General features: G+C 43.7%; 1 protein-coding gene across 8 annotated transcripts in view; it reads left to right on the plus strand.

Annotated features, from left to right (window-relative positions):
• Window positions 1-15,855, plus strand: part of LOC132569374 (transducin-like enhancer protein 4) — a 222,268-nt gene that overhangs the window by 123,707 nt on the left and 82,706 nt on the right. For 4 of the 8 annotated variants that reach the window (XM_060235383.1, XM_060235385.1, XM_060235387.1 and 1 more), the window contains one exon: window positions 15,446-15,650. In XM_060235383.1, the coding sequence (XP_060091366.1) occupies window positions 15,446-15,650 (205 nt within the window). The remainder of the gene's footprint in view (window positions 1-15,445; window positions 15,651-15,855) is intronic. The other 4 variants (XM_060235384.1, XM_060235386.1, XM_060235389.1 and 1 more) reach the window with 1 other exon arrangement.

The raw sequence follows: 15,855 nt of genomic DNA on the forward strand, positions 1-15,855 counted from the left end.
TTGAGTTAGCATAAGGGCATTGTTAGGGATGTTCCCAGGAGTTCCTAGGTCCCCCTAAATTTCTGGAGAGCCCCTCCCTAAATCTCCATGGTTCCGCCTCCACAGAATTAAGGCTTCTCTCTATGATGTTACTGGCTCTTCCCTATGATGTCACTGGGGCCCCGGTGTCAAGTCTGCTATAATGTATGAGTAGTTTAGTGCTAAACTTTGGTTCAGGAAAAGGATCCTGGGTAAAACCACTCTGTATTCAGATGCTGCTAGCTCAAGCTCTCCTTCCCCCCCCCTCCCCTCCTTTGTTATGTAGCAATGCTTGGAACTGGGAATATGGGAACAAGATTGTGGTGCCTTCTCAGAGATAGCCGGTGCTAAGAAAGTGCCCAAGGCCAGCCGGTGCTTGAGAACGATAAAACAACAACAATGTGTGAATGTGCCCTGCATAGAGTGCCCCCTCCCTCAGGAATCCCTTTGATGTATACCTTAAATGTTTGCTCTTTGTGCATGCTCGCCAGTCTCTCAATCTATTTCTACAGTCTTGCAACATGTTACAATAAACTAGAAACTTTTTTTATCAAGAAGGTCTCGTTATTGAAACATCAGACTTGACACCCGGTTCCTTTAAGGACCTAGCATAGCAATTAGGAGTGTGCAAAAAAAAATTAGGATTTACACGGATTTGGAAATACACAGGGCCAAGAAATTCAGAATATCGTTTTTTTCCGAATACCGGTACTAGGAATAGCCACATATACGGTAGATGCGCGGCTATATCCGAATATATGGCCCCATTATACCCTATGGCCATTGAAATCAATGGCAAAATAGGGTATATTGGAAGCCATCTGGAGGGGAGGGGGTTTGAGGGAGAGCCCCCATATTTTCAGGGGACTCTCTCCTACAAACCCACCAAGTCCCAAAAAGATTGGGCCAGGGGGTCCCATTCCAGGGGCACCAAAGAGGGTGCCCCATCCCACCATTATACCCTATGGGCCATTGAAATCAATAACAACATAGGGCATAATTAGAGGCTACTAGGGGGCAGGGGGTTTGAGGGAGAGCCCCCAAAACTGCAGGGAACCCGCAGGGACTCTCCCTTACAAAACCTCCAAGTCCCAAAATGATTGGGCCAGGGGGTCCCATTCCAGGGGCACCCAAAGCCAAACCTAACTTCACATCACCATTTCTATAGGACCCAAATGCACTACATCCATCTATCTACTCTATGAACCCTGCTGGCCTGGAACCAATATAAACCCAGTTGCTAATGTCACTGCCACACAAAACACAATCTGCTCAAGGTCTAATCTGTAGACCTGGCTGCAGCAAACCCAGATGCCAGCTCTCCAGCCCTGCCCTAAACAACACGGGGAGAGCTGGCCAAGAACAACAAGCCTGCTGGTTCTGGGTCTCTCACCCAGGTGCCAGCTTTCCGGCCACAGAACATACAATCTACAGATGCCAGCTCTCCAGCCCTGCCCCAAACAACACAACTCTTGAACAAGAGAAGCGGTGGACAGATCCAAACAGACCACTGAGAAACAAACTCAACTGTTTAAAAAGTGACCTTTTTAATAATGAAAATTAGGACAAACAGCCCCCACTCCACAAGAACCAGAACCAGAAGAGAAAAGAAATAACAGCAGCACAACACAGCAGCAACAAAGCAAACACAGAATCCTTTTAAAACAGTAAAAAACTTGACTTTTAACAATGCAGGAACTTTACCAATCCCTCCCCCCCAAAAAACCTTCACCCTAACCCCAAGAAATCCAAGCCACCCAAACCAGGAAAAGTAAAAGGACACTGCACTTTTAAAAGTCCTCTCACTAAAGTAAGATATGGGCAAATTGGCAAACCCCACCCCCACCCCAGGCCCCCACCCCCATCAGAACCCTCTAACCCCAAATAATCTACCCAGTACTCACCAATCCAAATCTGGATAAGTAAAGGGACTCTGAGTCTTAAAAAGTCCTTTTACTAACTAAAATAAAAACAAGAACCCCAAGACTGTCTTACCTTAGACGTCTTCTCTTCTCCTAGCAGGTCAGGCAAGGCTGAGAGAGAGCAGCAGCAGCAGCTGAGGCCAAGGACCAGTGCAGCACAATCTCTCACACACCAACACAACAGCAATGGAATGGAGTCCAGCCAGGCAGACTCCTTTAAAAAGTTCTCTGGCCCTACACAGAGCAGTTTCAAAAAATACCACTGCTCTGTGATTGGCCAGAGAACACTGTTTACTTGGATACCCAAGTAAAAGAACAACAATGTTGCTGATGGCTGGGGGATTAGCCCAGCCATCAGCTACACAATAGCTCTGCAAAGCATGCATATGTAATGCATTTTGCAAATGCATGCTTTGGATTGGCTGCTGGGGCTCCTCTCCCCCTCCCCCTCCCCCCCTCATCCCAGGGAGGCTATGGGAGAGGCGGGAAAAGGCTTCCAAAGGTGGGAGAGGCAAGCAGCTCCCCTGAGGCTGCAGAAGCTCCTTTCCCGCCTTTTCCATGGAGTTCCGTATACTTCCGAATATCTATTCAGAAGTATACGGTGAGCTGTGTACAGCTCCCATATAATGGTTTCAAAATGGATTTGGACGTATTCGGCATGGTATACTTCCCAATCAGGGATGATTCGGAGGTTTCTTTGATTCGGCCGAACCGAATGCACACCCCTAATAGCTATGCCTCTCCCTCCCCAGCCCCCCCTGGAAATTGGAAAGTCTATGCCCCTGTTTTTGTTCAAGTATTGGTTGTGCTTGGAATATCTGCATATTTATTTAAGAGATACCTTGAATACAATCAAACTAATGTGTCTGAATTTAAATGAAACACAATTAACTAATGTTTTAAAAATATAGTTTCCAAAGCAGTTTGTGAGGACCTGTTTAGAGGAAATAAGTCCACAATGACAGTGCTTGCTTACTCCTTCAGGTACTTTTGGCATTCGCTCAGTAGAAAATATGATTCAGTAATTGCACTAGTAATTAATGTGAGGTTAATTTTCAGAACATAAACAAAAGTGTTTGATTTCAACAAGTTTATTCATATGCTGGAATATACGAGGACATAATACCTGTCTGACACAAATCCTTCAAATAGAGTTGTAGAATAGGTAGTATATACCAGTATTTAATTATTAAGTATCCAGATAATGCTGATTAGATTTGATGACCCTTTCCCAATCTCATCTTGTGCAACACAATGACATGGGTTGTTCCTTGTGGCAATTTTAGGGAAAATGTACTGCCATAAAAATTGAAGAAACATTTGTTCATCCCCCCCCCCTCCTCAATTATTTGGCTTTTATTATCATTCATCTTTAAATGTATATATTAAAATGAACATGTTTTGTGTGCACACATCCCATGCGGTATTACTGCATACCAGTGTTTGTTGTGGCATACAAATGGATAGCACTTGTGTGCCTGTTTATCACAGAGAGAAATATAGCAAAAATGTACAAACCAGGTATGCAGTGATGTTCCAGGGGGGAAAAAATACAATTTAGCACAAGAAGTGCTGAACCTCAATTTTTAGCAGTGACACTTTAATGATAGGAAGCCTGCAAAATTATTTGCTATCAATTGTGAAGGCAATAACAAGCCTTGGTGGTTTTTCACACTCTCTGTGTTAAGTGCTTTCAGAATGACAGCGTAAACTGTGTTAGAGAACTCCAAGGAAGTAAAACTGATTAAAATGTTCATGCTTGAATGGTGCTGATGGAATAGTTCATTTGGACTTTCTCTACCTCCTGCAGCTCAAGCTGAAATATTAAAATTCAGTGGATTTAAATCTCTCTCCCCTCAGCTCAAGGAAAAAAAAACATTACATTTTAATAGGTTTTAAACTCATAATTCACTGGTTTGGAGCAGTGCTATTAAATCTATTTAAATATTACTTGTATTACTGAGAAAATGATTTAAATGATTTTGCCTGAAGTTTCTCTCTTTACTGTCTTTCTCATATACACAGATGTATGTGTATAATATACATATATGTATACAGCATGCATGCAGTGCTGGTTTTTAAGCATTTTTATGATGACATCGATGATATTTGCTCAGGGTTTTTTATTTATTTAAAGGAACAAGAAGCTTTTTGGTGGGGAGCTCCTTTGGTGTAGGATATAATTAATAGAGCTTAAATTTGTCTCATTAATATGCTAGCTGTCATGTGTTGAGATTGAAAGACTGGCATTTCATTTTGGACTTCATTGGTCAAAGCTTTCATAACAAGATGAGCCATTCATATGAACCATGTCACTTTTAAAAAATACATCCTGAAATGTCTTGGAGTTTAGAAGGTGTTGGGAATTCTCTGAATAGCCATGTGATGTAGATAAGTGCATACAACTTCTAATAAAAATTTAGCATCAGTGCATGCTATTATCCCCATGGCGCCACTGGTCTGTGGCTCATGCTGCTAAATGCTAATGCATTTTTGCACTGGTGCTTAACGCAGGGAGGAATTGTGTGCAAAGGAATTGTTTTTTTGCCTTTCAAATGAGTTTACTCTTTGCGTCTTTGATCTGAAACAAAGGTTAAGAAATAAGGGCTATGCTTTTGCCTGGCATAATTTGGCGCAGCTCTACTGATCGTGGTTGACATACCTTGATTTATGCCAGCTGCAAGTGTCTGGTTCTGAATCTGTACTAGGGGAGAGGACTTGGCTGTCCCCATCAATTCTGAACATTTTGATTTAATGCCCATGGAGGAGAGAGGAGCATTTTTCCTGTAAATTATGGATGGTAACCATTTCAGTTTGTTTAGTAAAGTCATTTCCACAAAATGTATGCCGTATTCAGAGCTGCCAACCTCTGAGAGCCAGGGTGGGGTGTTGTATAAATTAGTAATAGGCTGCGACCTCTATGCAGCAATCACTTATTTTTCTGGCTTTTTATTATTTGATCAAAGGCTTTGCCTATATTAAGCTGTGCTTGGAGCTTAAAGGCTGTAAAACAAATTGGCCACCTGCTGTATACTGTACACAAATTGTTATGGTAGAAAGGTGGGAAGAGCAGGCTGGCTCTGTGGTGTCTTTGATTCATGCTGCCTTTGTTTGCATGTTACAGGAGTAGCAAGAGATGCTACATGTTATTTAATCACTGCATTTATTTGTGTGTCAAACATGCAGGTTGGCTTGGCTCAAATGGTCTGCACTCTGTTGATATTTGATCCATTTTGGAGAGTTTGAATTACATTGTGAAGATTTCACTTAATGTAGTAGCTTAGGACCCCATCTAAGCAGTCCTTAATTATTCTTGCTGTATCTTAGCAGATGTTGTGAGGATCCCCCCCCCCCCCACTTCTGCATTAACAAGCTTAGGGTGGTGGCTATGGGGTGGAGAATTCCTCTCGTTATGCTCTACACATGGTAGACATTATTTGTTCATTGAAAACATTTATGCTGCCTCTCCATGAATCTGCCCAAGATGGCTTAAAAATGAAAAAAAAAACCCAGATTAAATTATATTAATTAAAATCCAGTATTAAAAAGCCTCAACATAAACACATAGATCATAAAACCAAACCTCAGGCAGGTTAAAACAACTATTTACAGGCTAAAATAGTGTTGCTGGTTTTTTAAGCCAACATCTTAATTAAAAGCCTGGGTCAACCTTTTTTTTTTTGCCTGGTGGGTAAAAGAAAGCAAAGTAAACGGCATGTGAGCCCTCAAGCCTTGTGTCTGGTTGCCACCTGCCTCAGTTCTGAAGGTGGGGGCACAGAGGGCAGAGCTTTGTGAGTCAGATCTTAACTGGCAGGCAGGACAATATGGGAAGTGGTGACCCTTCATGTATTCTGGCCCTAAGCCATTTAGGGCTCTGAAGGTAAGAACCAGCACTTTGACTTGTGCCTGGAAATAAATGGGCAGCCAGTGCAGATCCTTCTCCACCAGGTGGATACAAACCCTATATCCATCCCCTGGTCAAACCCTATATCCATTCTTGCTGTTACATTTTGAATGAGCTGAAGTTTCCAGACTGTTTTCGAAGGCATCCTCATATAAAGTTCATTACAGTAATCTAACCTGGATGTAATCGGAGCATGGATTACTGTGTCCACACTTTTTGGAGAACAGCCATAGCTGACGTATCAGCTGAAACTGATAAAAGGCACTACAGACCTCAAACTATAGACTAGGATCCAGCACTACCCCAAGTTACAAACCTGTTCCTACAGAACAGGCTGACTCCTCAGTCCTTTAGTAGCTTTGTCTTTGACCAGCACTGCTTCAGTCTTGTCCATATAGAACTTCAATTTATCAGCCCTCATCCAGCTTATTACCTTTTCCAGGTACATATTCAGGATGTCAACACACCCACCTGACTCAGGTGTTAAGGGGAAGTACAGTTGAATGTCATTCACATATTGGTGGCATCTTACTCCACATCTCCTGGTGAACTCTCTCACTGGCTTTATGTAGATGTCCCCCATGCTGTTGAATGAGATGGAGTCTTGTGGGACTCCATAGCATAAATGTCCTTGGGTTGAGTAGCAATTTCTGAGTACCATCTTCTGGAATCAGCCAACCAAGAGCAGAAACACATTAACCCCCCCTCCCCAGCCTCTCCAGAAATTTGTGATGAAGCTATAGGACAGTGGCCCCCAACCTTTTTGGCACCAGGGACCAGTTTTGTGGAAGAAGACAATTTTTCTATGAACCGATGGGGGTGGGGATGCTGGGGTTTTTGCTGCACCAGGCTGCCCCCAAACCCACACCCCATCCCTGCTCCCCCATGGGGGGTTTTAAATAAGGAGTAGGTGAAGGTCTTTGCCTCACTCCATGGCCCGGTTGCTAATGGGCCATGGACCGGTACTGGAGGGGTTGCACAGCCACCTCTTTGAAGGTGGTTGAAACTAAAAACCCCCACTAAAGCCCATTAAAGAAAGTTGGAGTTTAGTGCCCAGGAAGGAGGGCGGGAAGAGTCAAGCAAGAAAGGATGAGACCAGTCTCTTTAAACCAGTGTTTCCCAAAGTGGGCGATATTGCCCCCTGGGGGGCGCTGGAACAATCCAGGGAGGGCGGTAGTAGCCTTAGGTGCAATTGGGGGGCAGTGAATAAAAATAAGGGGGCGGTGGAAGTATAAAGGGAGAAGAGAAGAGGGTGGGAGGTGTCAAAACATCACTTTCCTGGGTCCAGATTTTCTCATTTAGAGAGAAATTCCAATTAACAAAAATAGAGGGTTCCTTTTTGTCTGCTACTTAGTGCGAATTCACCCAATTAGACTAGTAATGAGAGCCAGAACTCCGTCCAGTTAAAATATAAGAAGGATGCGGTTTATTTACAAGACAGAATAAAAAATAAGGGTGTACAGACAAACAAGAAACACAGAAACAAAAAACCTTACTAGTCTATCCTAGCCAATACTTGTTACAGGTAGCAGCTTCTCAAGGTTGCTTGCAATTTCTCTCTCAGCAATACAGTTTAAATCAGGACAGTGGAAGCACTGAAGCAATTGCACAAACTTCTCTGAAGAGTTGCAACCTGTGGCTTCCTCCTCACAAAGTTCTCCGCAGAGCGTCAAACTTCTTACAGTCCTCTGGTTACAAGTTGATTGCTTCTGTTGATTTCAGCCAACTGCAGTGCCCCAGACACAGTGTCTTCTGCAGGGCCAGCGCATGGGAGAAAGCAGGTTAGGCGACCACCTAGGGTGCCACCCTGCCAGAGGGTACTGCTGGGCACCCCTTACTCCCCCTTCCCATGTGGCACAATCGTGCCAGACAGCAGGCAAGCCGAGAACCCTGGACGGTTTTCTTTGCAGGGCAAATGTTGCCTTTTCTTCACAGGGCAAACGTTGCCTGCACTTGTCGAACGCTTCCAAGGAAGCCTTTGAAGAGCACCCCATTTTACTGCTGCCTGCTGCTTTCGGGTTAAAAGTGGCTGGGTGGTGGCACCTTCCCACTGCACTAGTTGGAGCTGATAAGTGCAGTGGGAAGGTGCTGCCCCACCCAGCTGCTTTCAATTCAAAAGCAGCAGGCAGCAGTAAAACTGGGTGCTCTTTGGAGGCTTCCTTTGAAGGCTCCAAGCAGCACAGACAACATTTGCCCTGTGAAGAAAAGCGGCATTGCGGCAGCACTTGTGTGCACTACCCAGGACTCTGGACTTGCCTGCTGGCATAATGACATCATCACCGGCATGCGAAGAATATCCCCCTTTAGGAGCACAAGGGGGCACGCGTGCGGTTCTGCCTAGGGTGGTAGAACCCCTAGCACCAGCGCTGGTCTTCTCTTCCTTGTCTTGAGTTTTGATATTTTACTAATCCACAAATTCCTTACTGTCTGTCAGAGTACTAGAATTGTGCAACCAATCATTGGTACAAAGCAGCCAATTTAGCTGGGCCCATCTAGATCTTCTCCTGTCAAATACCTGACAAACTAGATGGCCTCCTGTCAGTTGGAATTGAAATTTTAAAAAATTCTCTGTGAATGCAAATGTTACTATAGTTGATTTTATAAAATAATTTTAGAATTTCACACTTCGAAGTGCCTTCTTTACAACATCTTTGTTTACTCTGTGTGCAATTATGTCACTGCATCTTTTAGTCCACTTCTTGAAGGTAGATTTCCAGGGGGGCACTGAGTAATTTTTTTTCTGAAAAGGGGCACTAGGCCAAATAAGTTTGAGAACCTCTGCTTTAAACAGAGTTAAGGCAGGCCAGTGGGAAGTGGTCTTCCCTATGTCTGTATTGTAATCAGTTCACCTGATGAAGAAGGGATTGGGAACCCCTACTATAGGATGTTTATGAGATCTTGTGTGAGGTGGCAGTGAAGGAGCAAAGGAAGAATCTTATGCTTCTTCCATCATGTCCACACCAGCACAATTATTTAGGGTAATTAGATCTCTAATATCCCTTTCTGAGGGAACCCAAAAGGTTAGTAATTTGGAAATTAGTTGTGAGGCTTTTGTGAGCATTTTTGCAGATAAAATCTTATCACTCCACCAGGACCTGCCAGCCAATATTGATACAGTAAGAGAATTGGAGGCCCTTTGACTGTCTTCAAGTATTGGATCAGTTCAGCTTGCTCTCTTGGAACAATGTTGATAGGATCCTAGGGGCCATGAAGCTGACCACTTGCCTCCTGGATCTGTGTCCATCATGGCTTGTTAAAGCCAGCAGAGATTTATTTATTTATTTATTTATTTAATGGACTTATATCCCGCCCTTCTCACCGAAGTGTCTCAGGGCGGCTGAGATGGAATACCCCCCCCCCCACACACACCAGCAGACTTTATCAATCTGTCCTTGAGTTCAAGAGTCTTTCCAGGGAGTTAAAAGGAGGCAATGGTATGACTGCTCTTAAAAGAAACCATCACTGGATCCTACAGATCCAGCCAGCTACCACCCAGTATTGAATTTTCATCCCTGTGCAAGGGGCAGCAGAACAACTCCAGGATTGCCTTGAGGATGCATTGATACTGGACCCATTCCAGTTCAGTTTCTGCCCTGTTCATGGGACAGAGAATGGTGCTGGTTGCCCTCACAGATGATCTCTGCAGACATCTGGATCAAGGTGGGTCAGTGCTGCTGTTGTTACCTTATCTGTCAGCAGCATCTGACACGGTTGGTTATGATTTATTGATCCACTGCCTTGCCAGTGTGGGGATTTGGGGGACAGCCTTAAAGTGATTTGTCGCCTTTTTCTGAGGTTGGGGACAGAAGGTGGCTCAAGGGGAGAAGAGTTTCACCACGACACCCAGGGGTGAAATTCTAGCAGGAGCTCCTTTGCATATTAGGCCACATCCCCCTGATGTAGCCAATCCTCCAAGAGCTTACAAGGCGCTTTTTTGTAAGCGCTTGGAGAATTGGTTACATTAGGGGTGTGTGGCCTAATATGCAAAGGAGCTCCTGTTAGAATTCCACCCCTGACGACATCCATTGGTGTGTTGTGTCCCCCCAAGAGGCTATTTTCTCCCCAGTGTTATTTAACATCTACATCTGTCCCTTCATCCAGCTGGTATGGAGTTTCAGGCTGGGTTGTCACCAGTGCACTGATGACAGGCAGCTGTATCTGTTGATGGATGGATGGATGCTGCCCCAGAAAATCTGGGAAGGGGACTGAAAGTTGTGCCAGGATGGTTGAAGCAGAGCCAGCTGAAATTAAATCCATCAAAGATGGAGGTCTTGTAGCTGGGGAGGGGAATGTTGGGATTGGGTAGAACTTCTGGCTGCCAGACAATCTTAGGATCTCTTGGGCTACACACAATGTCATATGTTGTAATAATAATCTTCCCACTGCCACCAGTAACCTGGTGGTTAAGTTGCCATGTAATCCTCTGAGATGGGCAGGTCTGTGTGCCTTTACTTCCAGGCTTTGTTTTAAGGAAGATGTCTCATAAGGACAGATGAAGAGCCCATTTCTACATGCCTTCTGGTTGCAAACCTTTTTCAAGTATGAGGACATTTGTGACATAGCAAGGTTACAGAAATAATAAATACAATGAGCAGTGGTTAGGCCCCTATGAGGGCTAAAAAAAAAGTGTGATTTTCTAAGAGGAACACAGAACACCTGTCTTCTTGACAGCCCCCCCCCCCCACTAAAGCCCATTAAAGAAAGTTGGAGTTTAGTGCTCAGGAAGAAGGGGCCGGAAAGAGTCAAGCAAGAAAGGATGAGACCAGTCCCTTTAAACAGAGTTAAGGCAGGCCAGTGGGAAGCAGTCTTCCTTATGTCTGTATTGTAATCATTTCACCTGATGAAGAAGAAGATTCTTGAGAAGCATCACTAAAAGAAGAGTTGGATAGTTACTGAAGTAGCCCCTCTGATTAAGAACAGTAAGCAAGGTTTTTAAGTTATCATTTATTGGATTGGGTAAATTGAACAGAGTTCTCCAAATGGCTTTCATTCCTTATATCCAACATTACAATGAATGCTTCTGGCCTCTTTTAGGAAGGAGTTAAGGGAAATTAAGTGTGTGATAGTAAGATAATTGGGTCTTAACTAGCATTTTAATTTTATTTCATTACTACATATTTTGTTCCATTATTACATAAGACCTCAACCCTCCAAGATTGCTTGCAGCTGCTAAACTAGACCCGGTGTGTGTGACCAAGACCTGGGTGCAAGAGAGTGAGACAGTCATCCTGAACCAACTGGCTCCCCCAGATTTCTCAGTCTTTCATCAGTTCCGGACTATGGGGCTTATCCAAGAGTCTTTCTCCTTCAGTGAGAAAGTGAGTGATTGACCACTCCCCACACCAGAAATCACTGGCATTGATTGTGTTGGCCTGATGCAGAGGAGAGTTTAGCTATTTGACTGATGTACCGACCACCTAACGCACTAGTGGATATCATGCTGAGCCTGTTGGAGGTGGTGTCAGGTTGGGCATTGGAGTACAGCAGGCTTTTAGTTCTGGGAAATTTCAATGTTCATGCAGATGATTCTGCTTCCTTTCAGGCTATGCACCTAGTGCTATCTATGGCAGTACTGGGACTCCCTCAATTTGTATCTGGTCCCACGCATTGAGCAGGCCACATGCTGGACTTGATTTGGGGGGCTCTGATAAATGTGAATCTAGAATAAACTGAGCTTGGGTCATGGTAAGGCTATTTGGTACTGAAGGCTCATCTGAGTATCCCAACCCCTCCCTGTTTAGATAGCAAACTGAGTTATGAGTGCTCCTGGAGACTAATGGATCCAGTTGGTTTCCAGAATACTCTGCAGGATCAGATGCCCCCTAGTGACTCATTGAATGAGCTGGTAGAGGACTGCCATAGTTGGATCTCTGCAGCCATTCATAAGATCACTCCCCGAAGCCCTCCTTGCTTCTGTACCAAACTAGCCCTGGGTATAACCCAAAGCTATGTAGAATGAAGCAAGAGCTAAGATGGCTTGAGTGAGTGTGGTGGCACACTCGTGATGAAGCTGCAAGAGCATCTTAAATGACATTTTATGATAACCTATGAGATGACAGTGAAGGCTGCTAAGAATGAGCTCTTTGTTGCTCTACCAAGACTTGCCAGTCACTTTTAATACAGTATGTGAACTGGAAGCCCTTTTGCCATATCTCGGCCCTGTATTGGACCAATTCAGTCAACTGCTCCAGGATGAGGTTGACAGGACTTTGGCAGCTGTGAAGCACCTACCACGCCTCCTTGACCTGTGTCCCTCATGGCTGGTGAAAACCAGCAGTGATGAATTATGGGTTATCCACATATCCCTGAGCACAGAGACTTTCCCAGAGCCTGTGAAGGAGGCAGTGGTGAAACTGCTTTTGAAAAAGCCAACTTTAGATCCTACAGATCCAGCCAACTACTACCCAGTGTCAAACCTTCCATTCCTGGGCAAGGTGGTTGAAAGAGCAGTAGTGGAGCAGCCTCAGATCTTCCTGAATGACTCCTCAGTCCTGGATCCATTCCAATCCAGTTTCTGACCTGGTTATGGGACAGAGACAGCATAGGTCGCCCTCACGGATGACCTCTAGAGACACCTAGATTGGGTGGGTCAGCAATGCTGTTGTCTCTTGACCTGACAGCAGCATCTGACATGGTCAGTTATGACCTTATGACTCAATGCCTTGCTGATGTGGGAATAAGGGGACTGCTTTGCAGAGCCTGGTCTCCTTTTTCCATGGTCAGAAACAGAAGGTGGCAATTGTGAAGAGGGCCTCATTACATCACCCATTGGTATGCAGTGTCCCAGAAGGGTCAATCCTCTCTATAATATGTTTAATTGTATGGTATGTAATGTCCATTCTGTTTTCCCTCTTTATATGAGGCTTGCTTCTTTTCTTTTCCTGTTCTATTTCCTTGCTTTTCAACGGCTTGGTAGTTTTCTTTTCCTTTTAAATGCAATGTGATTTTAATAGCAATACTAATGAGAATTTTTTTTATTGGATCTTGCCTCAGTTGGGGAGGGCACTTTGGAAGGAACTACACAGATCATGCATGTGGGATGAGATACAAAGTGAGATCTGTGAGAGATTAATTTGTCAGTTAACATTAGAAATGTTTCAGGGCTGGAGGAGGATGTTAGGGCTGTTTGGATAATGGCAATGAGCTTTCAGTGTCTATAAGGGAGAAAGTGCTAGATTACTCTGGCATGGGCAGTGCTTGGACTATATCCAGCAGAAAGCTGAATCCTGGCCAGGAAAATAGGCTTCTGAATGTGCTGACTCTAACAAGAGAACATTAGAAGCTAATTTGTCCATGGTGTTTAAGCACATTGTGCTTTTAATTTGATCCTTTTTAGATATGTAGGGAGGAGATTTCAGTTTGCCATCAATAGATGAGATCTTCCTGGTGGGAAAGAGCAATCAAATCAATGTAAAGCCTCAGGTTTTTTTTCACATCCCCCTCCTCTTTTTCTTATAGCCCTTTAAAATGTAAAGTTGGATTGATTTTTACTTTATTTATGCCCAGATACACAAACACACACACACAAAATCAAACACAGGATACTGGCACCTCTTGCCAAATGCCAAGGATGCATGCATGTTCCTTTAAAAGACTCTGATTAACTCACTAGGCTTCCATTTCCCAGGATTTTAAAGAGAAAGATGGCACATTTTATATGCATGTCCTTTTTATTTGATGATAGACCCAGATGTCCATAGCAAAGTGAGGATCTCTGGTGCATTCAAAAACTTTGTTCACACTCTTTGCTTTCAGAAAACTAAAGTGTAAATAGCTGCCCCCCAAAATTATCACCTACCTTCTTGAGATTGCGTTTTCAAATTTTGGCCTGATGCACCTTCACTGGCTAAAAGGTTAATTTTAGTTTAAATAGGAATCAGATGTTGACTATTATTTCCAAAGCTTTAGAAGTACTTTGTTTAGATTATACACTTGTAAATAAAGTCACTCCTGTGTTTGGTTTTAATCCAGAGTTTAATCCAAAGTGAACAAGCAATGAAATATTTAAAGGAGGCATCTTTGAAACATAGGAATGTATGTTTGGTCCAATCATTTAAAAAAAAAAAAACGGGTATGAAGAAGAGAAAGCAAGCAGTAAAAGAAGATTTTCATTTGCTTGAAGGGAGATTGTTCTGGCTGGTGAAAGTGAAAGCTGATTTCAGAGTCAGTCTGTGAATTCTTTGTAAGGAGGAAAATTGGTCTGTTTCTGGTGCATGCATCACAGTCCCACAGAAGTGAAACAGTTCCCTATTGGGATAGATTGAGCATGACACATTTCCTCCCTCTCTGCCTCCCTCTACCACCTCAACCCCCCCTCCTCCTCATTCAACAGCATCAACAAACCATCTACCCCACAATGGTTAGTATAGCAGAAAGCTTGATGCAGCCTTGGCTGAGGTCAAGCACTCCAATTCTAACCTCTCAAGGGCTTTCTGTATGTGTTGCCAGTGTACTGGTAAAAATGACTTTAAACTCTTGTCAGTGCAGTTACTGGTGCATGCATCACAGTCCCACTCAAATAAACCTGTCACAACACAGAGTCAGCTGCTAGAGAAGAGTACAAGGGCAGGCCTCTAGCTTTTCATTCGAGCATCACTAAACGTGCACAGAGTGCCCAATTATTTCAGCATTATTGAGCAAGCCTACAGGAGGACCCAAGCCTTGCTACATTAGATTTTCTTTAGTAATTTGCTCAAGTACCGCTGAGGACACTTAAAGGACTTAAAACGGTGGCTGCAACCAGTTTCTTTTTCTGGATTGTTAATTCAGGTTTTCTCTTTCAAATTAACTCTCGCTGCATGCTGTGCAGCAGCTCTGGGAGAACTGTTTAACGCTAATTTTCTCAATTTTCAGCTTTCTTTTAAAAAAGCTTTATTACTGCATTTATGGTTAGCTCATATGTTTTGATTAGACATGTGTATCTGTGTGTAACTGCTCCAGAAGTTTAACGCCAAAAGAGCTGTCCTTACTATGGGCGTTTTCCCACAGAGCTTACCTCAGAGCGACGTCCCTCTTCACCACGCAGCGTCTGTGCAGATTTCCCACCAACTGCTCCACATAACCAGGAAGAGCTGTGGCTTTTGCATCGCTAATGTAAACTGGTTTTTAGCGGTTTACATCTGCGACGCAAAAGGTCCGGCACTTCCTGGTTATGCGGAGCAGTTGGTGGGAAATCCGTGCAGACGCTGTGCGGTGAAGAGGGTCGTCGCTCCGAGGTAAGCTCTGTGGGAAAACGCCCTATGTGAATTTTTGATCTTATTAATGTTGCAGTAAAAATGAGGTTTAATAAAGTCTGTACAGTTGTGTAACTTCTCCCCCGTTTTGGTCCCACAGTGAGCACTTGATCTATGTTTTAAGAAGGTTTCCAAACAATAAACAATTGTTCACTTCATCCAAGAGAAACTGTTACATTCATCAGACATTGTCACCTGTACCTGAGTATGGGTATACCATTTTTAATTGGTCCCATTTTTACTGATGGATTAATTTGATTGGTTGACAGGCCTTGCAAATACACAAGTGCAATCCAGCACACAATTAACTGCATTTAAAGCACAGCTTTCTTGGAACAAATTCAATATCTGTGTTTGATTTTTCACAGCAGCAGCAACTCCAAGCCCAGCATTTATCACATGGTCATGGTCTCCCAGTGCCTCTTACTCCACACCCTTCAGGATTGCAGCCACCAGCCATCCCACCCATTGGCAGCAGTGCTGGCCTTCTAGCCTTGTCGAGTGCCCTCGGGGGACAGTCCCACCTCCCCATTAAAGATGAAAAGAAGCATCATGATAATGATCACCAAAGAGGTACAAGATCCTTCATTGATCTAAGGGGGAGGGAATGTGCCTTGTTTGAATGCACAGCATGGAGTGGGTAGCAGAAGATTTGCATAGTTTCCAAAGGCAGGCATTTCAGGTCATGGGCAACTCACTCAGAACATACCTGTCATGTGCTTGCTTTTTAAAAATATGCAAAGATAGTATTGTGAGAAAGGTGTCTGCAGTAGGATTT

The sequence above is a fragment of the Heteronotia binoei genome, chromosome 4 (assembly GCF_032191835.1).
Source record: "Heteronotia binoei isolate CCM8104 ecotype False Entrance Well chromosome 4, APGP_CSIRO_Hbin_v1, whole genome shotgun sequence".
Lineage (NCBI taxonomy): Eukaryota > Metazoa > Chordata > Lepidosauria > Squamata > Gekkonidae > Heteronotia > Heteronotia binoei.